Here is a 27,226-nt window from a genome sequence, read left to right as displayed (position 1 = left end):
TACAGATAAAATGTTGTACCTATCTCCTCTCCACCCCACCCCACCCCCAGTTATAAATAAAGAATTGTTAAAAAAAAAAAACCAGTCTGCCAAGAGAACGTCATGATGTGATGTCACCCTAGGAGTCAGTCATGACTCGGTGCTTGCACCAGGGGACTTTATCTTTAGAGGTCAGGGTCTCAACAGAGGTCAGGAGGACAGAATCACACCAGAGTTCAGGGCATCACCAGAGGTCAAGGCATCACCAGAGGTCAGGGTCTCACCAGAGGTCAGGGTCTCACCAGAGGTTAGGGCATCACCAGATATCAGGGAGTCACCAGATATCAGGGTATCATCAGAGGTCAGGGCGTCACCAGACATCAGGGTCTCACCAGAGGTCAGGGCGTCACCAAATATCAGGGTCTCAGTAGATATCATGGCGTCACAGAGGTCATGACATCACCAGATATCAGAGTCTCACCAGAGGTCAGGGCGTCACCAGATATCAGGGTCTCACCAGAGGTTAGGGCATTACCAGATGTCAGAGTCTCATCTGATATGAGGGTCTAAGCAAAGGTCAGGGTCTCACCAGATATCAGGGTTTCAGCAGAGGTTAGGGTGTCACCAGGGGTCAGGGTCTCACCTTTGGTTTGAAGGTCAGGGTTGGAGGAGTGGGTTCGTGCTGGGCCTTCTGGGTGCCCCAGGGGTGGTAGAGTTTGAAGCACTCGTTGCAGAAGGTGGCTCTACACTCGGTGCAGCCCTTGCTGGCCTCCTGCTGTGGCGGTTTACAGAACTGGCACATGATGGCGGTACTGATATTGACTGTCTGCCGGTAACGCTCCACGACTCGCTCCAAGGTCAGGTTTCGGAAAAGGTTACCCAGACCCCTCTCCCCAAGGTCCACATCACGATGACAGGAAGGACATGGGAAAAGGACACTCTGCGTGTGGGCATTACAGCGCTTTCTGCCTGGGTATGTGCCAAAACCTGCAGGAGAGACAAGGGTTGATGATGAACTATTAAGGTGACCAGATGTCGTGATATAGGCGGCACAGTCCCGTTTTGGGACCAGTGGTCCCAAGCTTTCCCTAGGGCCCCAAGCGGGACAGCCATTTGTCACACTTTCAGGACATCTGTCCCACCTTCGGGACGCGGGGTCACCATGAAGGTAATTTCCAGCCAGGGTGTCCAAGCTCCCCGACTAGTAATCACTCAGCGGCATTACAGGGGACACTATTACTACTGGGGCCACTATGGGGTTCACTATTACTACTACAAGTGTAGCAGAATAAGTTGGGGCTATACTGTGGGGGTCACTATTACTACTGGGGCCACTGTGGGGGACACTATTACTACTGGGGCCATTGTGGGGGACACTATTACTACTGGGTCCAATATAATGTCACTATTACTACTGAGGTCACTATTACTACTGGGACCAATATAGGAGGTCACTATTACTACTGAGGCCAATATAGGGGTCACTATTACTACTGGGGCCACAGTGGGGGTCACTATTAATACTGGGGCCACAGTGGGGGGTCACTATTAATACTGGGGCCACAGTGGGGGGTCACTATTACTACTGGGGCTACTGTGGGGGTCACTATTATGACTGAGGCCACTGTGGGGACACTATTACTACTGAGGCCACGGTGGGGGTCACTATTACTACTGAGGCCACTGTGGGCGTCACTATTACTACTGAGGCCACTAAGGGGGTCACTATTACTACTGAGGCCCACTGTGGGGGTCACTATTACTACTGAGGCCCACTATGGGGGTCACTATTACTACTGAGGCCACTGTTACTACTGAGGCCACTGTTGGGGACACTATTACTACTGAGGCCCACTATGGGGGTCACTATTACTACTGAGGCCACTGTTACTACTGAGGCCACTGTGGGGGACACTATTACTACTGAGGCCATTGTGGGGGTCACTATTACGACTGAGGCCACTGTGGGGGTCACTATTATGACTGAGGCCACTGTGGGGGTCACTATTATGACTGAGGCCACTGTGGGGGTCACTATTACTACTGAGGCCACTGTGGGGGTCACTATTACTACTGAGGCCCACTGTGGGCGTAACTATTACTACTGAGGCCACTATTACTACTGAGGCCACTGTGGGGGACACTATTACTACTGAGGCCATTGTGGGGGACACTATTACTACTGAGGCCACTGTGGGGGTCACTATTATGACTGAGGCCACTGTGGGGGTCACTATTATGACTGAGGCCCACTGTGGACGTTACGATTACTATTGGGGCCACTATGGGTGTCACTGTTACTACTGGGGCCACTATGGGTGTCACTATTACTACTGTGGCCATTATGGGGGTCACTATTACTACTGAGGCCACTGTGGGGGGCACTATTACTACTGAGGCCACTGTGGGAGACACTATTACTACTGAGGCTACTGTGGGAGACACTATTACTACTGAGGCTACTGTGGGAGACACTATTACTACTGGGGCCACTGTGGGTGACACTATGACTACTGAGGCCACTGTGGGGGACACTATTAGTAGTGGGGTCACTGTGGGGGACACTATTACTACTGAGGCCAGTCTGCACATGGAAGCATGTCTTTTTTGTGCCAGCACTGTACATTTTATAAAAACTGAGGTAAAATCATATATTGTGATACGCCCCGCTGCAACCACACCCCTTTGTCCCGCTCTGACCCTGGGAAAATCTGGTCACCTTAGAATTATGCAAGCACTACCCGAAGGGCCTGAGGGTTTGTTACAATGTATCAGACAATCCTCTGTGAGGTGAACATAGTAGCAGCACAAGTTGCCACTGCACCCAGCGGTACGGAGCTGCGCCTGAACGAGGGAAATTTCAGGAGTTTGAAAAAGGCTGCGGTAAGACAGGTGCCGCCCGATCTTCCCGGCAGCATGTATTCTGTACGTGTGGGAAGATAGGGCAGGTCCTATTTGTTCTCAGCCGAGAAATCACCGCAAAAAGAAACAAAAGCACTGACTTCCGATAGAAGCCAGCAGTTTAGTTGTATCCAGTTATACGGATGTAATAATGACTACGTCCATGCATCTCTGCCCTTCTAATATATCACTCTGGGGTCCAGAGAGCATTTCTAGACTGATACACTGTAACAAAGCCTCAGCTGTGAGATATATTGGGTTAGGGAACAGTATTCACACTCACTGACAGCAAGCAAAGTGGTGGAGGACACGCTGGAATGGTGCAGTTACCTGACTTTATAAGTCGCTCCTGCTTGGGGACCACTCTCCTGCCCATCCGCGGGCTCCGTGTGGAGGGTGAGGATGCGGGGGAGTTGGGCTCGGAGTTGGGGTCGCACACATAGCCTCTCTGCAGCAGGATCTCGCTGGCACACACATGGCACACATTGTGCTTACATGGCAGGATCACAGGGTGCTTGTACATCTCCTTACACACTGGGCACAAGAGCTCACGCTCCATGTTCTTCATGCTCGTCTGAAAGACAAGAAAACTTTTGGTCATCATCACCCCAACACCGCATGATATCTGCTCTGTGTATCATAGTGTGTGTATACACCGACGTGCCAGAAGTCACGGGACCCCTCCAGCCCAGCAGGGTGCATTAACTCATCGTGGCATTGATTCCACAAGGGGATGGAAGACTTCTGGAGGGATGTTGAGCCGTCCGCATAGCCCCCACAGCTCCGGTGTATTTGTAGCTACAGGATCCTCTCCACTACACCCCATAAATGCTCCACTGTGCTTATGTCGGGTGACCATGCCGGCCGCGCCATTTATAGGAACTCTCCAGAGTGCTCCAACCAATGCTGGACAACTTGGACCCGTCGGCGCAGAGCATTATTCTGCGGGAATATCCCATCATTGTGGGAGACATGAGCCAGCACCGGTCACGGATGTGGCAGACCAGTGGACCCAACACCAGTATGGAGGCTGATCGCGGCGCTGACCTGCGGGGTCTGCAGATGGCTCTACCTGCTTGTCTGTTTGCACGGACAATTCTAGCCAGATGTTGATCGGCTGCCATCATTAAGCACCTGAGGGCGGTCACTATCAGCCCCATTCGATAATTCCCATTGCCTCACTGTGAGCATGCAGGGCGCTGTTCAACCTCACAACCTGTAGAGGCGTTCCTGAGCCGCCCCGTCAGTGGTGGGGTACACTGAGCTATCCCAGGACTTCTGGCATGGCCGTGTACAGTGATATGTACAACCTGTATATACTATATATATCTACCCTGTATAGCCTTTGTATGAGGGGTCTCGTCTTATACCCCCGTACTGTACAGAGAGTAACCTCATCTACAAGCGGGATCACACGTGGCATTTCCTCTGCCGACTCCCTGCTTCTGCTGAAGGGACGCCTGCTACTGCTTTCTCTGGCGCCCTTTAATACGGCTGTACTGACCTCCCGCCGCACCGCCTGGCCCACAATGACTGAGGCCGGTACGGCGCTTTGTCCAGGACGCGCTTGTGCAGCACTTTGGCGGGCCACTAGAGTGCGCTGCAAGCGGACGCCGGAGTGCCTACAACATATAGTCTGCAGGTAACTGGGAGAAGCCGAAGCTGGGCGAGAGATATACGTCCATCTATAACATGGAAGGTTAGGATAGTTGTGAATGACCCCCCTAATCCGGTTGAAAACAAAATTGCCACAAGGGCTCCTCGTTACACTATGACCCTGGGAATAGGTAGACTCTGTACCTGCCTGGCGCTCCTGAGAGCCAATCCTGCTCCATACAGGACCGGTATTGGCACCAGCTGCGAGCAGCGCTAATCCACATCGGTGCTGTTAACCCTATAAATTAGCACAGGCCTGTGGCTGATGCCAGTTATACCACCTCTAGCTTGGATACAGGATGTGATACGGGTGGGCATGGAGACTCTAGTACCCTGTTGTACCACCTCTAGCTTGGGTACAAGATGTGATACAGGCAGGCATGGAGGCTCTAGTACCCTGTTGTACCGCCTCCATCTTGGATACAAGATGTGATACGGGCGGGCATGTAGGCTCTAGTACCCTGTTGTACCACCTCTAGCTTGGATACAAGATGTGATACAGGCAGGCATGGGGGCTCTAGTATCTGTCATGTCCAATCAGGACAAGCTGGATCCATAACCCTGAAAGAGTCACAGGCTGTGAACAAACAGACCACAACTGCACACAAAACAGTGGTAAACAATAAAGAAAACAGACAGCAGGGAAACACTGTCCCTATAAACCGTTTACCCAGGCAAGTGACCTGCTGATACACAGATAACCTGCCCTAACAAGGGTGAACCTGACCACTCACCTATTTCACTAGCAGACCCTACGTGGGAGAAAACCACAGAGAACTGGATATCAACATTAGTAACCGCAGTACTTAGCTTTGTGAAGAATCGGGACAACTGGAGATCTAGCACCAAACTCTACCTTCCACCACAGTCAGAGGAAGACTGAATTAAACAGCACTGAGCTAAGCACCAGGCCAGATTAAATAGTACCCCCAAATTACCCACAGGTGAAACCAAGCAAGTCTCCCCTAATACCACTCCTACCGGGCCAGAAGATGGAGAAACCAAATACAAGACCTGAACCAGATTACTAGAAAGGAACAGATCCCAGAAAAACCACAACAATACCTCCCCTATCTCTGTCCTCTCCTGCTCCAACCTGGCTGCAGCACATTACAGCACCACTCTCAAGCATGCCCTGGATGAAGCAGCACCCCCTGTGACTCAAGCCATCCGGTGCAGGCCGTGACAACCATGCTCACGCACCGAACACGCTTAATCCGGCGGTGCTCTAGGTGAGCTGAATGGCTGTGGAGAAAGTCACAAACGTCCGCAGACTTTCTCCACTTCAAATTCATGCTCAGAACCTATGACCTAGCCCTCCACCATGCCAAAGAGGTCTACTTCACCTCTCTCGTCTCCCCTTCAGGCGTGCTCTAAAAACGCACCTCTTCAAGGAGGCTACATCTCCTAAACCAAACCTCTCTGTACTCTGCCGGATAACATGCTCCCTGACCTACTGACTGCAACCCCTGCCAGCCACCATCAACCGCCCCCTGCAGGCATACCGACTCAGCCACTATACAGCCTGTCTGTGGGGCAGTAACTTGTCTGCCCCCTCCTGAGCAAAGACATCAGCGAAATCAGCAATATACTCAGGCAAATCATCAATCTGCATGGAAGACACCTTTAGAGCTCCTTCATGCTGGCGAGAGAATCAGGCAACTATCTTGCATTGCAAGATGGAGGGAAAACGCATGATTATAAAACCAAGGAATTTCAATGGTTTCATTCTCATTTGTGATGTTTTCACGTCTGCGTTGCTGCGTGAAAAAAAAAAATCGCAGCATGTCTGTTCATTCTGCGATATCCATTGTTTTCAATTCGGGTGGAGGCAGCAGCACCGGCCCCATCAAAAGCAATGACAGAACATCGCAATCTCCTGCTGACAGCTGCAGGAGGGGATTCCTTCATCCCCGCAGGGAGTCCCCTCATCACTGAACATTGTAACAGCACTGGGACTTCCCGTAGGGATGAATGAATCCCCTGCCACAGCTGTCACAGTGTTCAGTGATGAGGGGACTACACGTCGGGATGAAGAAATATATATATTCCTTAGTATAGGACATAGTTTGCTGACTGCTCACCATCTTGGTATCTCTTCTCTGGACTTTCTCCACTTTGTTGATGTTTTTTTTTTTTTTAAATCGGGGTGCCCGGGGCTGGACACAGTATTCCAGATGAGGTCTGACTAAGAGTAGAGGGGAATAATTACCTCACGTGATCTAGACTCTATGCTTCTCTTAATAAATCCCAGAATTGCGTTTGCCTTTTTTTTGCTGCTGCATCACATTGTTGACTCATGTTCAGTTTATGATCTATTAGTATACCCAAGTCTTTTTTCATATGTGCTGCTGCTTAGCCCAATTCCTCCCATTTTGCATGTGCTTTTTTATTTCTTTTGCCCAGATGTAGGACTTTGCATTTCTCCTTGTTAAATTCTGTTAGTCGCCGCCCACTGTTCAAGCTTTTCTAGAACTTTTTGAATACTTTCTCTTCCCTAGTGTTATCCCTTTCAGCTTTGTGTCATCAGCAAATTTGATCAGTTTCCCCTCAATTCCCTCCTCCAGATCATTTATAAAAATGTTGAACAACACTGGGCCTAGGACAGAGCCTTGTGGTTCCCACTTGATACATTCTTCCACTTGGATGTGCAGCCATTTATGACCACTCTTTGAGTACGATCACTCAGCCAGTTGTGAATCCACCTAACAGTTGCCTTGTCAATCCCATATTTGGTCATTTTATCAATAATTATAGTATGAGATACTTTGTCAAATGCTTTACTAAGGTCAGGATATACTATATCCACCGCATTTTCCTGATCAGCCCAGTCAGTGATTCTATCATAAAAGGAAATTACAGGAAATTAGTCTGGCATGACTTGTTTGCTACAAACCCATGCTGGCTCTGGCTAATTACTCCATTCTCATCCAAGTACTTGCATACATACTGTTTAATAATCTGTTCAAAGATCTTTACCAGTATAGAAGTCAGGCTGACAGGCCTGTAGTTTCCTGTAGTTGCCTGTAGTTAACTTCTCCCTTTTTTTGAAGCTAGGGATCACATTTGCCCTCTTTCAATCAAAGGGGTCTGATTTTTAGAAGGTGTCAGTCAGGAGAAGGGGATCAAAACATCTCCAAGGCATCACATATACCGTGGAACACGGTGAAGACATCATCAAGAAGGGAATTAATAGCACAAGAGTGGCATCACCAAGAACTGGATGTCCCTCAAAACCTGATGAAAATAACAGAAGAAAATTGGTGTGGAGACAGCCAAGAGGCCATTAAAGAAGCTGCAGGAGTTTCTAACAAGTACTAGTTGTGTAGTCATGTGACAATATCTCCCGTTTTTTCATATGTCTGGGCTGTGGGGTAGGGGGCAAGAAGGAAGCCTTCTCTAACATCCAAGTCTGGCCATGTTTTACCAAAACCTCCATCCTGTCCTGTGAATAATATATAGTATATATGTTCCCGGTGTAATTTAAGTGTACTGAATAGTATATATAATATATATCTGCTCCATGTGATATATATATATATAATTTTTTGAGTATTATATATAGTATATATCAGTCCCATGTAATACATCTGTCCTGTGTATTATATATAATTAACATCAGCACTATGTAATCTATCTGCCACATGTATTATGGATAGTACCTTGTTTACCTGAAAATAAGACAGGGTCTTATATTAATTTTTGCTCGAAAGATTTTACTTTTTTACATGCATAACTGCCTGGACACTATTTACATAATTTTTTTAAAAATTAACTGTAAATAGGGCTTTATTTTGGAGTAGGGCTTATACCTCGAGCATCCTCAAAAATCCTGAAAAATCATTCTGCATCCTCACAAATCCTAAAAAAAATCATGATAGGGCTTATTTTCAGGGTATATCTTATTTTCAGAGAAACAGCGTATATATCAAATTTATGTAATATATCTATCCTGTGTATTATATATAGTATACATCAGCCAGTTGCAATACATCCACCGCGAGAAAAATAAATAGCATGCATTCGTCGCATGCAATGCATCTGCTCCATGCATTATCTATAGTACACATCAACCCTCATGTAATATATCTGTACTCTGTATTATATATAGTATATATCTGCCCTATGTAACATATCTATCCTATGAATTATATATAGTATATATCAGCCCCATGCAATATATCTATTGTGTGCATTAGGCCTCAGTCAGACGACCGTTTTTTGCCGCGATTTGCGGATCGCATGACGGATGCGGATCCGCAAATCGCGTGACCGGGCCGATGATTCGCCGAAAAATCTGTAGCTAGCAGCGTTTTCAGCGAAACGGGCCCGATCAAAGGAGCGCTGTCCAACCCATTGAAATTCAATGGAGCCGGCAATACAGCCGGCTCCACTGAAAGCAATGGGCTGCCGGCGAGCGCGGCATGAATTTTCGGGAAGGGCTTAAAAATATAAGCCCTTCCCTGAAAAACATCCAAAAATGTGTAAAAAAAAAAAAATATATATATATACTCACCTTGCCTCTGATTGGTGAGGGCTGTGACCAATCAGAGGGAGCCCATTCAGCAGGCGGGGATTTAAAATCCCCGGCTGCTGAATACTACACAGAGCAATTCAGGAGAACTGCCAGCCGGCCGCGGCTGAACTCCGGCTGAGTATATATATATTTTAATTTTTACACATTTTTGAATGTTTTTCAGGGAAGGGCTTATATTTTTAAGCCCTTCCCGAAAATCCATGCCGCGCTCACCGACAGCCCATTGCTTTCAATGGAGCCGGCTGTATTGCCGGCTCCATTGAATTCAATGGACGAACATCGTTCAGAGGAGAATGATCTTTGTAGTATATGTTCTCAATGGGGTCGGCGCTGCTGCCGCCGGCCCCATTGAGCGCATATATAGAACACAAGGAATCGCACAACGCAGATAGGCGCGATCTGCGATTTCTCATGTCCTATAATTTATCGGACATCCGCATAAAAAGCGGCTATGTGACCGATCCCATTGCGAAGCAATGGTTCTATATATGCGCAGATCGCATGCGCAAATCGCACGAAAAAACGCCCGTCTGACCGAGGCCTTAGAGCGTTCCAAACAGCCATATGTGCAACTACACTTGATGCTACAGAAAGTAGTTGCACATGGATTGTTTTTTTAGCTCCTTCTCGGGCTTTTCAAAGTCCGCACCATAACGCAGGAGTATGAAAAAAACCCCAAAAAACAGCAGGATCGGTAGCTAATACTACGTGCAGGAAAATACGTAATTAATACTATGTGCAGGAAAATACGTGGATAATACTATGTGCAGAAAGATATGTAATTAATACTATGTGCGGGAAGATAGGTAGCTAATACTGCGTGCGAAAATATAGGTAACTAATACTACATGCGGCAAGATAGGTAGCTGATACTATGTGCGGGAAGATAGGTAGCTGATACTATGTGAGGGAAGATAGGTAGCTGATACTACATGCGCCAAGATAGGTAGCTAATACTACGAGCGGGAAGATAGGTAGCTGATACTACATGCGCCAAGATAGGTGGCTGATACTGTGTGCGGGAAGATAGGTAGCTGATACTATGTGCGGGAAGATAGGTAGCTAATACTACGTGCGGGAAGATAGGTAGCTGATACTACATGCGCCAAGGTAGGTGGCTGATACTGTGTGCGGGAAGATAGGTAACTAATACTACATGCGGCAAGATAGGTAGCTAATACTGTGTGCGGGAAGATAGGTAGCTAATACTACGTGCGGGAAGGTAGGTAGCTGATACTACATGCGGGAAGATAGGTAGCTGATACTACGTGTGGGAAGATAGGTAGCTGATACTACGTGCGGGAAGATAGGTAGCTGATACTACGTGTGGGAAGATAGGTAGCTGATACTACATGCGGGAAGCTAGGTAGCTAATACTACGTGCGGGAAGATAGGTAGCTGATACTACGTGTGGGAAGATACGTAGCTAATACTACATGCGGGAAGATAGGTAGCTGATACTACGTGTGGGAAGATAGGTAGCTGATACTACGTGTGGGAAGATACGTAGCTAATACTACGTGCGGGAAGATAGGTAGCTAATACTACATGCGGGAAGATAGGTAGCTAATACTACATGCGGGAGGATAGGTAGCTAATACGGTTTGAGGAAACATACGCAGCTAACACTTCGTGCTGGCAGAAAGGTGACTAATACTACGTGCCGTAAGATAGGTAGCTAATACTACGTGTGGGAGGATAGGTAGCTAATACTACGTACGGTAAGATTAGAGATGAGCGAGCACCAAAATGCTCGGGTGCTCGTTGCTCGAGTCAAACTTTTCGTAATGCTTGAGAGCTCGTTTCGAGTAACGAACCCCATTGAAGTCAATGGGTGACTCGAGTATTTCTGTACGGGACCGATGCTCCACATTGGTGATGCCTTGTGAAACACCAGAAAACATCAGAAAGTCATGGAAACACCACAGAAACGGATAGGGAAGAGCAGGGGCAGCATGCATGGCTGCATCTGAGGCTCCCAGGTCCCACTATTAAGCCAAAATGTGGACAAGAGTCTGGCGGTCATCCCCCTAACAATTTACTTGGGACAAACCCTCCTTAGGCACACGCGCTGGCACATCTTAGCTAAGCACCAAACTACCTGCAACCAAGGACAATCACTGCCTGTGGGTGACACCACAGCCTCTTCTCCTGGGTTACATACGGGCATTGCTGTCCAACCCCCCCGCATGACCCTGCGTCCACAGCGCACACAAAAGTGTCCCTGTGCAGCCTTCAGCTGCCCTCATGCCACACGCTCACTTCATAGCCACACCACCCTCATGTCTAAATATAAGTGCGTAGTGGATGAGGAGGAACTGGAGGCACACACTGCAGAGGGTTGGCAGGGCCAGGCAGTGACCCTCTTTGAAAGGGGGGGGGGGGGGTGATACCCACAATGCTGTTGAGAATTGATGATAAATTGACGTACAATCATCATTCCAATCCCATGCCACCTCCATCACAAAATTGTCAGGAGCCGCAAACGTGGGCATAAAGGGGACCCAGGTGCCAGCACTTCTACACATCTCCACAATGCAGCAATACTCTGTGTGGGAAGCACGTGAGCGGGCCCAGGGTCAGGCTCGGTCCCAGCCTCCATCTTGTGTGACTCAAGGTGCCATGAGTTACATAGCATTGGGAAATCCATGTGTCCCCACACAATATATTCTGTGTAGGTGTCAGATAGCTCAACACCGCAGTGGGAAGTCTTTGAGTTCCTTGGGCTCGCCTATGCTGTGGGTGCACAAAGATGGTATTACATAGGAAGAAATCAAAGTGCCCAAACATGGCAGAGTTTCACCCCGCCAAGGACCTCGGCCTTGGCCCACATTTCTGCCCAAGTCAGTCAGTGTATTTGTGCCAGATAGGTAAAACACCGCGATGGGAAGTCTTTGTGCACCCACAGCATAGGCAGACCCCAGTAACATTTCTGTAGCAAGAGTATAGGCGGACCCCAGTAACATTTATGTAGCAAAAATATAGGCGAACCCCTCTAACCATTCAGTAGAAACTGCATAGGGAGACCCTAATTACATTTCTGTAACAAAGGTATAGGCAGACCTCTGTAACATTTCTGTAGCAAGAGTAAAGGCGGAACCCCGTTAAAATTTCTGTAGCAAAAGTATAGGCAGACCCCTGTAACATTTCTGTAGCAAGAGAATAGGCGGACCCCAGTAACATTTCTGTAGCAAAAGTATAGGGAGACCCCAGTAACATTTCTGTAGCAAGTGTATAGGTGGACCCCAGTACCATTTCTATAGCAAGAGTATAGGCGGACCCCAGTAACATTTCTGTAGCAAAAGTATAGGCGAACCCCTAAAACTATTCAGTAGAAACTGCATAGGTAGACCCCAGTAACATTTCTGTAGTAAGAGTATAGGCGGACCCTAGTAACATTTCTATAGCCAAAGTATGGGCGAACCCCTTTAACAGTTCTGTAGCTAGAGTATAGGTGGACCCCAGTAACATTTCTGAAGCAAAAGAATAGGCAGACCCCTGTAACATTTCTGTAGCAAGAGTATAGGCGAACCCCTCAAACCATTCAGTAGAAAAGGTATAGGCAGGCCCTAGTAACATTTCTGTAGCAGGAGTATAGGCGGACCCCAGTAACATTTCTGTAGCAAAAGTATAGGCGAACCCCTCAAACCATTCAGTAGAAACTGCATAGGCAGACCCCAGTAACATTTTTGTAGCAAAAGTATAGGCAGACCCCAGAAACATTTCTGTAGCAAAAGTATAGGCAGACCCCAGAAACATTTCTGTAGCAGAAGTATAGGCGAACCCCTGAAGCATTCGTGTACCAAGAGTATAGGCGAACACCTTAAAAAATGTGGTTACCAAGAGTGTATGCAAAGGCCAGAAAAATTAGATAACAGTGTAGGCGAGGGACAGAAAAATTGGTGTACCAAGAGTACAGGTGTACCCCTGAAAAATTGCTCAACCGCGAGGGCAGGTGAAACCCATAAACATTTTTTTAAAGACACAGCTCGCTGTTGCTTAATTTGTAACAGAGCCTGGAGGCAGCCCTGTGAAAAAAATTGGTTTCTGTTAAAGAATCAATACTTTTAAAACTTTGAAAAATTGTAAAAAACTTTTAAGCAGAGCCTTTTGGGCCGCAGAAAAATTGGCAGTTCAGCGTGATGATATGCTGTTTTAGGAGTAGGAGGAGGAGTAATAATATCCGAGAGTGATTGACAAAGCTAATTCCCGCTTTTTTGTGGTGATAGAGGATGCATTTTTCTCCTGTTGCAGTGAAAAGAATAATTAAATTCTGCTTCTTTCCGCCAGTGGAGAAGAGAAGTCTGGGGAAATCCAGCCTTGTTCGTCTTTATGAGTATAAGCATGTCGGTTTACAGGCACGTATGCTTATCCGTGATGATTCCCCCAGCTGCACTAAACACCCTCTCTGACAAGACGCTAGCGGCAGGGCAGGCCAGCACCTTCAGGGCGTACAGCGCAAGTTCGTGCCACGTGTCCAGCTTTGACACCCAATAGTTGTATGGAGCAGAGGCATCATGGAGGACGGTGGTACGATCTGCTACGTACTCCCTCACCAGCCTTGACTGGGAAGTGGTGACACAGTCTTGCTGGGGAGCCATAAAGCTGGCAAAGGCCTTGGAGAGTGTTCCCCTGCCTGCGCTGGACATGCTGTCTGATACTCGCTCCTTCCCTGCTACTTGGCCCTCTGAACTGCGTCTTCTGCCACTAGCGCTGTCAGATGGGAAGTTTAGTATCACTTTTTCCACCAAGCCCCTGTGGTATTGCATCACTCTCGTACCCCTTTCCTCTTCAGGAATGAGAGTGGAAAGGTTCTCCTTATACCATGGATCGAGAAGGGTGTACACCCAGTAATGTTGGCCAGAATGCGTCTAAGGCGAGGGTCACGGGAAAGGCAGCCTAACATGAAGTCAGCCATGTGTGCCAGGGTCCCAATACGCAACACATCGCTGTCCTCACTAGGAAGATGACTTTCAGGATCCTCCTCTTCAGCCCATACACGCTGAACAGATGAGAGGCAAGCAGCATGAGTACTCTCTGCAGTGTGGCCAGCTGTCTCTTCCCACTCCTTCTCTTCCCCTCCCCCTCTTCCCCCTCCCCTTCCTCCAAAACGCGCTGAGATATAGACATGAGGGTGGTCTGGCTATCAAGCGACATACTGTTATCCCCTGTCTCCTGTTCCAACCGCAAAGCGTCGGCCTTTATGCTTAGTAGCGAACTTCTCAGCAGGCAAAGCAGCGGGATGGTAGCGCTAATGATTGCCGCATCGCCGCTCACCATCTGGGTATACTCCTCAAAGTTTCCGAGGACCTGGCAGATATCTGCCATCCATGCCCACTCCTCAGTAAAGAATTGCAGAGGCTGACTACTACTCCGCCGCCCATGTTGCAGCTGGTATTTCACTATTGCTCTACGCTGTTCGTACAGCCTGGCCAACATGTGCAGCGTAAAATTCCAGCGTGTGGGCACGTCGCACAGCAGTCGGTGCACTGGCAGCTGAAACCGACGTTGCAGGGTCCTCAGGGTGGCAGCGTCCGTGGTGGACTAGAGGAAAAGTGTTCAGACTTGGCGCACCTTGCCGAGCAGGTCAGACAAGTGGGGGTAGTTTTTCAGAAACCGCTGAACCACCAGATTGAAGACGTGGGCCAGGCATGGCACATGTGTGAGGCTGCCGAGCTGCAGAGCCACTACCAGGTTATGGCCGTTGTCACACATGACCATGCCCGGTTGGAGGCTCAGCGGCAAAAGCCAGAGGTCGGTCTGCTCTGTCAGACCCTGCAGCAGCTTGGGGGCCGTGTGCCTCTTGTCACCTAAGCTGATTAGTTTCAGCACGGCTTGCTGACGCTTGCCCACCACTGTGCTGCCGCGCGCTATCGACTGCTGGCGACATGCTCACACTTCTTAATTGAGAGGTGGAGGTGGCAGAGGATGAGGAGGGGGAGGGTTTGGAGGAGGTGGCATAAAACGCCGCAGATACCAGCACCTAGGTATGACCCGCTATTTTGGGCGTGGGTAGGACGTGAGCGGTCCCAGGCTCTGACTCGGTCCCAGCCTCCACCAAGTTCACCCAATGTGCCGTGAGGGAGATATAGTGGCTCTGCCCGCCAGTACTTGTCCACGTGTCCGTGGTTAAGTGGACCTTCCCAGTAACAGCGTTGGTGAGGGCACGATTTATGTTGCGGGAGTGTAGGGCTGGGACGGCACACCGGGAAAAATAATGGCGACTGGGGACCGAGTAGCGCGGGACCGCCGCTGCCATCATGTTTTTGAAAACCTTCATTTCCACAAGCCTGTACGGCAGCATCTCCAGGCTGATTAATTTGGCAATGTGCACGTTTAAAGCTTGTGCATGCGGGTGGGTGGCGGCGTATTTGTGCTTTTGCTCCAACGCTTGTGTTAGAGTCAGCTGAACGCTGCGCTGAGAGACATTGCTGGATGGAGTGGAGGACGGTGGAGGTGAGGGTGTGGGTGCAGGCCGTGAGGCGCTCATGCCTGTATCCTGGGAGGGGGATTGGATCTGTGTGCCAGGTTGTGGCACAGGGGAAGAGGCAGTGGTGTGACCCGGAGGCGGTGAATGGCCTTCGTCCCACCTTGTGGGGTGCTTGGCCATCATATGCCTGTGCATGCTGGTGGTGGTGAGGCTGGTAGTGGTGGCTCCCCGGCTGATCTTGGCGCGACACAGGTTGCACACCACTGTTCGTCGGTCGTCAGCGCTCTCACTAAAAAACATCCACATCTTTGAAAACCTAGCCCTCTGCACGGAGGCTTGCCGCCAGGGGGTGCTTTGGGAAACAGTTGGGGGATTCTTCGCTCTGGCCCTGCCTCTACCCCTGGCCACCCCACTGCCTCTTCCAACCTGTCCTGCTGCTGCACTTGCCTCCCCCTCTGAAGACCTGTTCTCAGTAGGCTTAGCAAACCAAGATGGGTCTGTCACCTCATCGTCCAGCTGCTCTTCCTCCAAATCCTCTGTGCGCTCCTCCCTCAGACTTACTGCCCTTACTACTACCTCACTGACAGACAACTGTGTCTCATCATCCTCATCCACAAAAAGCTCTTGAGACAGTTGCCGGAAGTCCCCAGCCTCATCACCTGGACTCCGGGAACTTTCCAAAGATTGGGCATCGGTCACAACAAACTCCTCAGGTGAGAGAGGAACCATTTTTTCCCACTCATGGCAGGGACCTGAGAACACTTCCTGGGAGTCTGCCTGCTTAGAATATGTCATTTTCATGGAGTGTGGAGGCTTGGAAGAAGGAGGAGCAGCAGCCAGAGGATTCAGAGTTGCAGTCCCTAGGCCGGGAGTAGTGGACTGCGTAGAAGACTGGGTGGTCGATACATTGCTGGCCGCGTTTTCTGCCATCCACGACAGGACCTGCTCACACTGCTCTGTTTGCAAGAAAGGTCTACCACGTGGACCCATACATTGTGATATGAAGCTGGTGAGCCCAGAAACTTGCCTCTCTCCTAATCCCGCAGCAGCCGGCTGTGATTCACCACGCCCAGGAACTCGGCCTGTGCCCACACCCTCACTTGGAAGCCCGCATCCGCGTCCTTGACCCTTACCCCTACTCCTCATCATGGAGGATTAAGAATAGAGCAGGGCCCAAATAAATTACCCCACAGTACAGCACTGACAACTGTGGCTTAATTCACCGCATACAGAGACTTGTAGATAGCGGAGGCTCTATGCTGTGACTAGAAAAAATTAATCGGCAGTCTTGCGCTGATTCCTAGGGGTAATTTACTGCTCGCAGAGGCTTGTAAATAAGAGAGCCAGTGGATAGTGCTGGTAACTGCGGCTATCTCAACCCCACCAAGGAAAGGGTATTGTGAGACGCTCTGCACAGCGGCAGAGGTGAAATACTTTGCAGTGGCCCAGGAAATATTACAGTACAGTTTAGCGGTGAGACCTCTGTCTAATGCACTGCAGACACAGAACGGTATAACTGAAGTCGTTTGCAGTAGGCTAGGAAATGTTAGAGTGCAGTTTCACGGTGAGAGCTGGTTGTACGGCACTGCAGGCTGAGAAAACTATTACTGAAAGGCTGGGAACAGGCCGAAATGCGTAATACAAAAATTGATGCACTACTACTCCCAGCCAGCCACAACTGTAAAGCACATTGTCAGATGTAGCCTTAAGAAGGACCGTTGGGGTTCTTGTACAGAGGATCAGGAGGACTGTAAAACTTTCCCTATATAAGTAGCTGTGTCCCTACACTCTGTGTTATGCACTGCACACACAGAACAGTATAGCTAAAATGCTCTGCACAGCCCTAGATGCTTAAAAAAAATGGTGCACTACTGCTCCCAGCCAGCCACAACAGTAATGCACACTATGAAGAGTAGCCCTAAGAAGGACCGTTGGGGTTCTTGACGACAGGATCCTACTCTAACACTGTCCCTATATCAGCAGCAGCACTATCCCTAACCTCTGCCAGCATGCGTCTGAGGCGAGCCGCCAGTGGGACCAGTTTAAGTACTTGGCGGTCACCTGATCGGCCCAGCCACTCACTACTGTAGGGGAGGGAAAGGGCTGGCACGTCACAGCAGGAAGTGGTAATGCCTTCCCCTCATGTCTATTGGCTAGAAAATGGCGCTAAATATGCAGGGAAGGAAATGCAATTGTCTCGAGTACCACGTGGTGTTCGACTCGAGTACCGAGCATCTCGAGTACCCTAATACTCGAATGGGCATCAAGCTTGGACGAGTGTGCTCGCTCATCGCTAGGTAAGATACATAGCTAAAACTTCGTGCGAGAAGACAGGTAGCTAATACTACGGGCGAGAAGACAGGTAGCTAATACTACGTACGGGAAGATAGGTAGCTAATACTACGTTTTGAAAGATAGGTAGTTAATACTGTGTGCGGGAAGATAGGTATCTAACACTACGTGCCGGAAGATAGGTAGCTAATACTGTGTGCGGAAAGATACTTAGCTAATACTACGTGCGGGTAGAAAGGTAACTAATACTACGTGCGGGAACATACGTAGCTAATACTATGTGGGAGAAGATAAATAGCTAATACTATGTGCAAGAAGATAGGTAGCTAGTACTACGTTTCGAAAGATAGGTAGTTAACACTGCGTGCGGGAAGATAGGTAGCTAGTACTAAGCACAGGAAGATAGGTATCTAATACTATGTGTGGGAAAGCAGGTAGCTAATACTACGTGCGGGAAGATAAGTAGCTAATACTACATGAAGGAAGATAGGTAGCTAATACTACGTGTGAGAAGATAGTTAGCTAATACTACGTTTCGAAAGATAGGTAGCTAATACTGCGTGCGGGAAGATAGGTAGCTAATACTACATGCGGGAAGATAGGTAGCTAATACTATGAGCGGGAAGATAGGTAGCTAATACTGCGTGCGGGAAGATAGGTAGCTAATACTAACTGCAGGAAAATAGGTATCTAACACTACGTGTGGGAAGGTAGGTAGCTAATACTACGTGCGGGAATATAAGTAGCTAATACTACATGAAGGAAGATAGGTAGCTAATACATGAAGGAAGATAGGTAGCTAATACTACATGCGGCAAGATATGCAGCTAATACTGTGTGCGGAAAGATACGTAGCTAATACTACGTGTGAGAAGATAGGTAGCTAATACTACGTTTCGAAAGATAGGTAGCTAAAACCGTTTGCGGAAAGATACTTAGCGATAACTACGTGCAGGAAGAAAGGTAGCTAATACTACGTGCGAGAACATACGTAGCTAATACTATGTGGTAGAAGATAAGTAGCAAATACTACGTACAGGAAGATAGGTAGCTAATACTACGTGGGAGAAGATAAGTAGCTAATACTACATGTGGGAAGATAGGTAGCTAGTACTACGTACAGGAAGATAGGTAGCTAATACTACGTACAGGAAGATAGGTAGCTAATACTACGTGGGAGAAGATAAGTAGCTAATACTACATGTGGGAAGATAGGTAGCTAGTACTACGAGGGAGAAGATAAGTAGCTAATATTGCGTGCGGTAAGATAGTTAGCTTATTCTACGTGTGAAAAGATAGGTAGCTAATACAACGTGCAGGAAGATAAGTAGCTTATACTATGTTCGGGAAGATATATAACTAATACTGCGTGCAGGTAGGTACGTAGCTAATACTACGTGCATGAAGATAAGTAGCTAATACTACATGCGGTAAGATAGAAAGCTAATACTGTACTTCATGCGAGAAGATAGGTAGCTAATTCTACGTATGGCAAGATAGGTAACTAATACTACATGCGGTAAGATAGCTAAAACTTCATGCAAGTTTTAGTAATACTACGTAAAGAAAGGTAGGTAGTTAATACTGTGTGGGAAAAGATAGGTAGCTAATACTACGTGTGGTAAGATATGCAGCTAATACTGTGTGCGGAAAGATACGTAGCTAATACCACGTGCGAGAAGACAGGTAGCTAATAATACGTCCGGGAAGATACGTAGCTAATACTACGTGGGAGAAGATAGGTAGCTAATACTACGTGCGGCAAGATAGGTGGCTAATGCTACATGTGGTAAGATATGCAGCTAATACTGTGTGCGGAAAGATACGTAGCTAATACTACGTGGGAGAAGATACGTAGCTAATACCACGTGCGAGAAGACAGGTAGCTAATAATACGTCCGGGAAGATACGTAGCTAATACTACGTGGGAGAAGATAGGTAGCTAATACTACGTGCGAGAAGATAGGTAGCTAATACTACGTGCGGGAATATATGTAGCTAATACTATGTGCGGGAAGATATATAGCTAATACTGCGAGCTGGAAGATAAGTAGCTAATACATGCCGGAAGATAGGTAGCTAAGATATGCGGGAAGATAGGTAGCTAATACTACGTGCGGCAAGATAGGTAGCTAATACTACGTGTGGTAAGATATGCAGCTAATACTGTGTGCGGAAAGATACGTAGCTAATACTACGTGGGAGAAGATACGTAGCTAATACCACGTGCGAGAAGATAGGTAGCTAGTACTAAGCACAGGAAGATAGGTATCTAATACTATGTGTGGGAAGGCAGGTAGCTAATACTACGTGCGGGAAGATAAGTAGCTAATACTACATGAAGGAAGATAGGTAGCTAATGCTACATGCGGCAAGATATGCAGCTAATACTACGTGTGAGAAGATAGTTAGGTAATACTACGTATCGAAAGATAGGTAGCTAATACTGCGTGCGGGAAGATAGGTAGCTAATACTAACTGCAGGAAAATAGGTATCTAACACTAAGTGTGGGAAGGTAGGTAGCTAATACTACGTGCGGGAAGATAAGTAGCTAATACTACATGAAGGAAGATAGGTAGCTAATACTACATGCGGCAAGATATGCAGCTAATAATGTGTGCGGAAAGATACGTAGCTAATACTACGTGTGAGAAGATAGGTAGCTAAAACTACGTTTCGAAAGATAGGTAGCTAAAACCGTTTGCGGAAAGATACTTAGCGATAACTACGTGCAGGAAGAAAGGTAGCTAATACTACGTGCGAGAACATACATAGCTAATACTATGTGGTAGAAGATAAGTAGCAAATACTACGTACAGGAAGATAGGTAGCTAATACTACGTGGGAGAAGATAAGTAGCTAATATTGCGTGCGGGAAGATAGGTAGCTAGTACTATGTGCTGTAAGATAGTTAGCTTATTCTACGTGTGAAAAGATAGGTAGCTAATACAACGTGCAGGAAGATAAGTAGCTTATACTATGTTCGGGAAGATATATAACTAATACTGCGTGCAGGTAGGTACGTAGCTAATACTACGTGCATGAAGATAAGTAGCTAATACTACATGCGGTAAGATAGAAAGCTAATACTTCATGCGAGAAGATAGGTAGCTAATTCTACGTATGGCAAGATAGGTAACTAATACTACATGCGGTAAGATAGCTAAAACTTTATGCAAGTTTTAGTAATACTACGTAAAGAAAGGTAGGAAGCTAATACTACGTGTGGTAAGATATGCAGCTAATACTGTGTGCGGAAAGATACGTAGCTAATACCACGTGCGAGAAGACAGGTAGCTAATAATACGTCCGGGAAGATACGTAGCTAATACTACGTGGGAGAAGATAGGTAGCTAATACTACGTGGGAGAAGATAGGTAGCTAATACTACGTGCGGGAATATATGTAGCTAATACTATGTGCGGGAAGATAAGTAGCTAATACATGCCGGAAGATAGGGAGCTAAGATATGCGGGAAGATAGGTAGCTAATACTACGTGCGGGAAGGTAGGTAGTTAATACTACGAGTGGGACAATAGGTAGCTAAGATATGCGGGAAGATAGGTAGCTAATAGTACATGCAACAAGATAGGTAGCTAATACTATCTGCGAGAAGATAGGTAGCTAATACTACGTGCGGGTAGGTACGTAGGTAATACTACATGCGGGAAGATAGGTAGCTAATACTACGAGCGGGAAGATAAGTAGCTAATACTACATACGGGAAGATAAGTAGCTAATACTACATGCGAGAACATAGGTAGCTAATACTACATGCGTGAAGTTATGTAGCTAATACTATGTGTAAGAAGATAGATAGCTAATACTACGTGGGAGAAGATAAGTGGAAAATACTACGTAAAGAAAGATAGATAGCTAATCCTACGTGCGGGAAGATAGGTAGCTAATACTAAGTGCGGGTAGCTACGTATCTAATATTACGTGTGGGAAGGTAGGTAGCTAATACTATGTGTAGGTAGGTACGTAGCTAATACTACGTGCGAGAATATAGGTAGCTAATACTAAGTAAGGGTAGGTACTTATCTAATACTATGTGTGGGAAGATAGGTAGCTAATATTACGTGTGGGTAGGTACGTAGCTAATACTATGTGCGAGAAGATAGGTAGCTAATACATGCGGGAAGATAGGTAGCTAATACTACATGCAGCAAGATAGGTAGCTAATATTACGTGCGGAAAGGTAGGTAGCTAATACTACGTGCGGGAAGATAGGTATCTAATACTAAGTGTGGGAAGATAGGTAGCTATTACTACGTGCTGGAAGATAGGTAGCTAATACTACGTGCGGGAAGATAGGTAGCTAATACTACGTGCAGGAAGATAGGTAGCTAATACTACGTGCAGGAAGATAGGTAGCTAATACTTCGTGCGGGAAGATAGGTAGCTAATACTTCGTGCAGGAAGATAGGTAGCTAATACTACGTGCGGGAAGATAGGTAGCTAATACTACGTGCAGGAAGATAGGTAGCTAATACTACGTGCAGGAAGATAGGTAGCTAATACTTCGTGCAGGAAGATAGGTAGCTAATACTACGTGCGGGTAGGTACATAGCTAATAGAGATGAGCAAGCATACTCACTAACGGCAATTACTTGAGCGAGTATTATCCTTAGCGAGTACCTGCCCGCTCGAAAGAAAAGAGTTGAGTGCTGCTCACTCCCGCAACTCACCGCTCACCGGCGCCGGCACCCGAATCTTTTTTTTTTCAAGCGGGCAGGTACTTGCTAAGGACAATACTCGCTCGAGTAATTGCCCCTAGCGAGTATGCTCGTTCATCTCAGGTATCTATTACTACGTGCAGGAAGATAAGTAGCTAATACTACGTGCGAGAGAATAGGTAGCTAATAGTAAATTCGAGAAGATAGGTAGCTAATACTACGTGCAAGAAGATAGGTAGCTAATACTACGTGCGGGAAGACAGGTAGCTAATACATTTGGAAAAGATAAGTAGCTAATACTACATGCAGCAAGTTAGGTAGCTAATAATGCGTGCAGGTATGTAGCTAATACTACGTGTGGGAAGATAGGTAGCTAATACTACATGCGGGAAGGTAGGTAGATAATACTACGTTCAGGTAGGTACGTAGTTAATACTACGTGCTGGAAGATAGGTAGCTAATACTGCGTGCAGCAAGATAGCTAGCTAGTACTAAGTGTGGGAAGGTCAGTAGCCAATACTACGTGCGACAAGATGGGTAGCTAATACTACGTGCGGGCAGATAGGTAGCTAATACTAAGAGTGGGACGATAGGTAGCTAATATATGCAGGAAGATGGATAGCTAATATTTAAATGCAGGATAATAGGAAGCTAATACTACGAGCAGGTAGGTACGTAGCTAATACTACGTGCGGGAAGATAGGTAGCTAATACTACATGCAGGAAGATAGGTAGCTAATACTACGTGCTGGAAGGTAGGTAACTAATACTATGAGCGGGACGATAGGTAGCTAATATATGCAGGAAGATAGGTAGTTAATACGTGGGAGAAGATACGTTGCTAATACTATGTGCGGGAAAATAGGTAGCTAATACTATGTGCGGGAAAATAGGTAGCTAATACTACGTGCGGGAAGATAGGTAGCTGATGCTGCGTCTAGGAAGATAAGTAGTTAATACTACGTCAGGGAAGGTGAGTAGCTAATACTATGTTCGGTTAGATAGGTAGCAAATACTACGAGCAGAAAGACAGGTAGCTAATACTAAGTGCGGGAAGGTAGGTAGCTAATACTTCGTGCAGGAAGATAGGTAGCTAATACTACGTGCGGGAAGATAGGTAGCTAATACTAAGTGTGAGAAGGTAGGTAGCTAATACTACATGCAACAAGATGGGTAGCTAATACTTCGTTCGAGAAGATGGGTAGCTAATACTAAGTGTGGGAAGATAAGAAGCTAATACTTCGTGCAAGAAGCTAGGTAGCTAATACTAAATGCGGTAAGATAGGTAGCTAATAGTGATGAGCGAGCGTACTCATCCGAGCTTAATGCTCGTTCGAGTATTAGGGTACTCGAGATGCTCGTTACTCGAGACGAGCACCACGCGGTACTCGAGTCGATTCCATTTCCTTCCCTGAAAGTTTTGCGCCATTTTATGGCCAATAGACATGCAGGGAAGGCATTACAACTTCCTCCTGTGACGTGCCAGCCCTATCCCACCCCCCTGCAGTGAGTGGCTGGCGAGATCAAGTGACCGCAGAGTAAATAAAGCAGTCCCGCCCGCGGCTCGCCTCAGACATACGCTGGCAGAGATTAGGGACGGTACTGTTGCTCATTCAGGCATAGTGTTAGCGTCTTCAAGAACCCCAACGGTCCTTCTTAGGGCCACATCTGACCGTGTGCATTACTGTTGTGGCTGCTGTTTTTTTTTTTATATCGGGCGTGCAGTCCCATCCCAGCTATAGCGTTCTCAGGCTGCAGTCTGTACTACATAGTATAGGGGCAGTGGGGCTGAGACAGGGACAGTGGTAGTGTGGAATCCTGTCTACAAGAACCCCAACGGTCCTTCTTAGGGCTATCTGTGACCGTGTGCATTTAACTCCGTGGCTGCTGGGAGTTGTAGTACCTCACTATTGCACAGCTAGGCCTGCTTGCAGCCTTCCGTATAATTTATTTCTGGCTGCAGTTTGCGTAACATAAGCGCTGTCAGCCTCCAACTGCACGCCAATAATTCAAAAATTTTTTACACCGCTCTGTGTCTGCCGTCAACTGCCTGCACAGCGTACGGCGACAGCCCCTGATAGAGGGAAAGTCAGATACACGCTATATAGCCTGCATTGCATTTCCCCAAAAAATTATTTTTTTTAAATCCTTCTTACGGCTACCTGTGACCATCTGCATTTCACTGCGTGGCTGCTGGGAGTTGAAGTGCATCACTATTGCATATTGCACAGCTAGGCCTGCTTGCATCCTTCCGTATAATTTATTTCTGGCTGCAGTTTGCGTAACATAAGCGCTGTCTGCCTCCAACTGCACGCCAATAATTCAAAAATGTTTTACACCGCTCTGTGTCTGCCGTCAACTGCACACACAGCGTACGTCGACAGCCCCTGATAGAGGGAAAGTCAGATACACACTATATAGCCTGCATTGCGTTTCAAAAAAATTACAAAAAAAATCCTTCTTAGGGCTACCTGTGACTGTGTGCATTTAACTGCGTAGCTGCTGGGAGTTGAGGTGCATCACTATTGCCGCTGCAACTGAAATGTTACTGGGGTCTGTCTATACTGTTACTACTGAAATGTTACTGGGCTCTGCCTATACTGCTGCAACTGAAATGTTACTGGGCTCTGCCTCTACTGCTGCAACTGAAATGTTACTGGGGTCTGTCTATACTGTTACTACTGAAATGTTACTAATACTGGGCTCTGTCTATACTGCTGCTACTGAAGTGTTACTGGGCTATGCCTATACTGCTGCAACTGAAATGTTACTGGGGTCTGTCTATACTGTTACTACTGAAATGTTACTGGGCTCTGCCTATACTGCTGCAACTGAAATGTTACTGGGCTCTGCCTCTACTGCTGCAACTGAAATGTTACTGGGGTCTGTCTATACTGTTACTACTGAAATGTTACTAATACTGGGCTCTGTCTATACTGCTGCTACTGAAGTGTTACTGGGCTATGCCTATACTGCTGCAACTGAAATGTTACTGGGGTCTGTCTATACTGTTACTACTGAAATGCTACTAATACTGGGCTATGCCTATACTGCTGCTACGGAAATGTTACTGGGGTCTGTCTATACTGTTACTACTGAAATGTTACTGGGCTCTGCCTATACTGCTGCAACTGAAATGTTACTGGGGTCTGTCTATACTGTTACTACTGAAATGTTACTGGGCTCTGCCTATACTGCTGCAACTAAAATGTTACTGGGGTCTGTCTATACTGTTACTACTGAAATGTTACTAATACTGGGATGTGCCTATACTGCTGCTACTGAAATGTTACTGGGGTCTGTCTATACTGTTACTACTGAAATGTTACTAATACTGGGCTCTGCCTATACTGCTGCTACTGAAATATTACAAGGCTCTGCCTATACTGCTGCAACTGAAATGTTACTGGGGTCTGTCTATACTGTTACTACTGAAATGTTACTAATACTGAGCTATGCCTATACTGCTGCTATGGAAATGTTACTGCGGTCTGACTTACTGTTACTACTGAAATGTTACTAATACTGGGCTATGCCTATACTGCTGCAACTAAAATGTTACTGGGGTCTGTCTATACTGTTACTACTGAAATGTTACTAATACTGGGCTATGCCTATACTGCTGCAACTGAAATGTTACTGGGGTCTGTCTATACTGTTACTACTGAAATGTTACTAATACTGGGCTCTGCCTATACTGCTGCTACTGAAATGTTACTGGGCTCTGCCTATACTGCTGCAACTAAAATGTTACTGGGGTCTATCATAGTGTTACTACTGAAATTTTACTAATACTGGGCTATGCCTATACTGCTGCTACGGAAATGTTACTGGGGTCTGTCTATACTGTTACCACTGAAATGTTACTAATACTGGGCTCTGCCTATACTGCTGCTACTGAAATGTTACTGGGCTCTGTCTATACTGCTGCTACGGAAATGTTACTGGGGGTCTGTCTATACTGTAACTACAGAAATGTTACTGGGGTCTGCCTAGACTTCTGCAACATAACTGTTAGTGGGGTCAGCTTATACCTTTGCTACAGGAATATTACAGGGGTCTGTGCATAGTATGGGTGCACTAAGTTTTCCCATCGCGGTGTTCTACGTATCTGGCCCTAAAAAAAAAACCCAGACTGACTAGGGAATGCAGTGTGGGCCGAAGCCAACCTGTACTTCATCTCACATTAGCTCAGCTATCCGGGGCACTGTAATGGGATTTATGTACCGTCGGTGGGTTCCAGGGAGCCACCCATGCTGTGGGTGCATACAGACTTCCCATAGTGGAGTTGTACCTGCCCGTGACTATGAAAAAAGGCCAGACTGACTAGGGTATGCGTGTGGGCCGAAACTAACCTGTACTTTATCTCACGTTACCTCAGCTATTCGGGGCACTGCAATGGGATTAATTTATGTACCGTCGGTGGCTTCCTGGGACCCACCCATGCTGTGGGTCCACACAGACTTCCCATAGCGGAGTTGTACCTGCCTGTGACTATGAAAAAAGCCCAGACTGACTAGGGTATGCAGTGTGGGCTGAAGCCAACCTGTACTTTATCTCACGTTACCTCAGCTAGTAGGGGCACTGCAATAGGATTTATTTATGTACCGTCGGTGGGTTCCAGGGAGCCACCCATGCAGTGGGTGCACACAGACTTCCCATAGCGGAGTTGTACCTGCCTGTGACTATGAAAAAAACCCAGCCTGACTAGGGCATGCTGTGTTGGCCGAAGCCAACCTGTATTTTATCTC

At 47.0% G+C, this 27,226-nt stretch overlaps 1 protein-coding gene across 4 annotated transcripts in view; it reads right to left on the bottom strand.

Annotated features, from left to right (window-relative positions):
• TRIM46 (tripartite motif containing 46) overlaps positions 1-27,226 on the bottom strand; it is a 61,235-nt gene that overhangs the window by 19,086 nt on the left and 14,923 nt on the right. For 3 of the 4 annotated variants that reach the window (XM_066608941.1, XM_066608944.1, XM_066608940.1), the window contains exons 2-3: positions 3,211-3,454; positions 623-966 (exon numbers count right to left, since the gene is read on the bottom strand). In XM_066608941.1, coding sequence (XP_066465038.1) covers positions 623-966; positions 3,211-3,448 — 582 coding nt within the window. In that variant the 5' untranslated portion in view covers positions 3,449-3,454. Of the gene's footprint in view, positions 1-622; positions 967-3,210; positions 3,455-7,515; positions 7,656-27,226 lie in introns of those variants that run through there. The other variant, XM_066608942.1, reaches the window with a different exon arrangement.

This window comes from Eleutherodactylus coqui, chromosome 6 (genome assembly GCF_035609145.1).
Source record: "Eleutherodactylus coqui strain aEleCoq1 chromosome 6, aEleCoq1.hap1, whole genome shotgun sequence".
Lineage (NCBI taxonomy): Eukaryota > Metazoa > Chordata > Amphibia > Anura > Eleutherodactylidae > Eleutherodactylus > Eleutherodactylus coqui.
The sequence above is the reverse complement of the archived record's forward strand: the minus strand, read 5'-3'. Positions and strand labels throughout refer to the sequence as shown.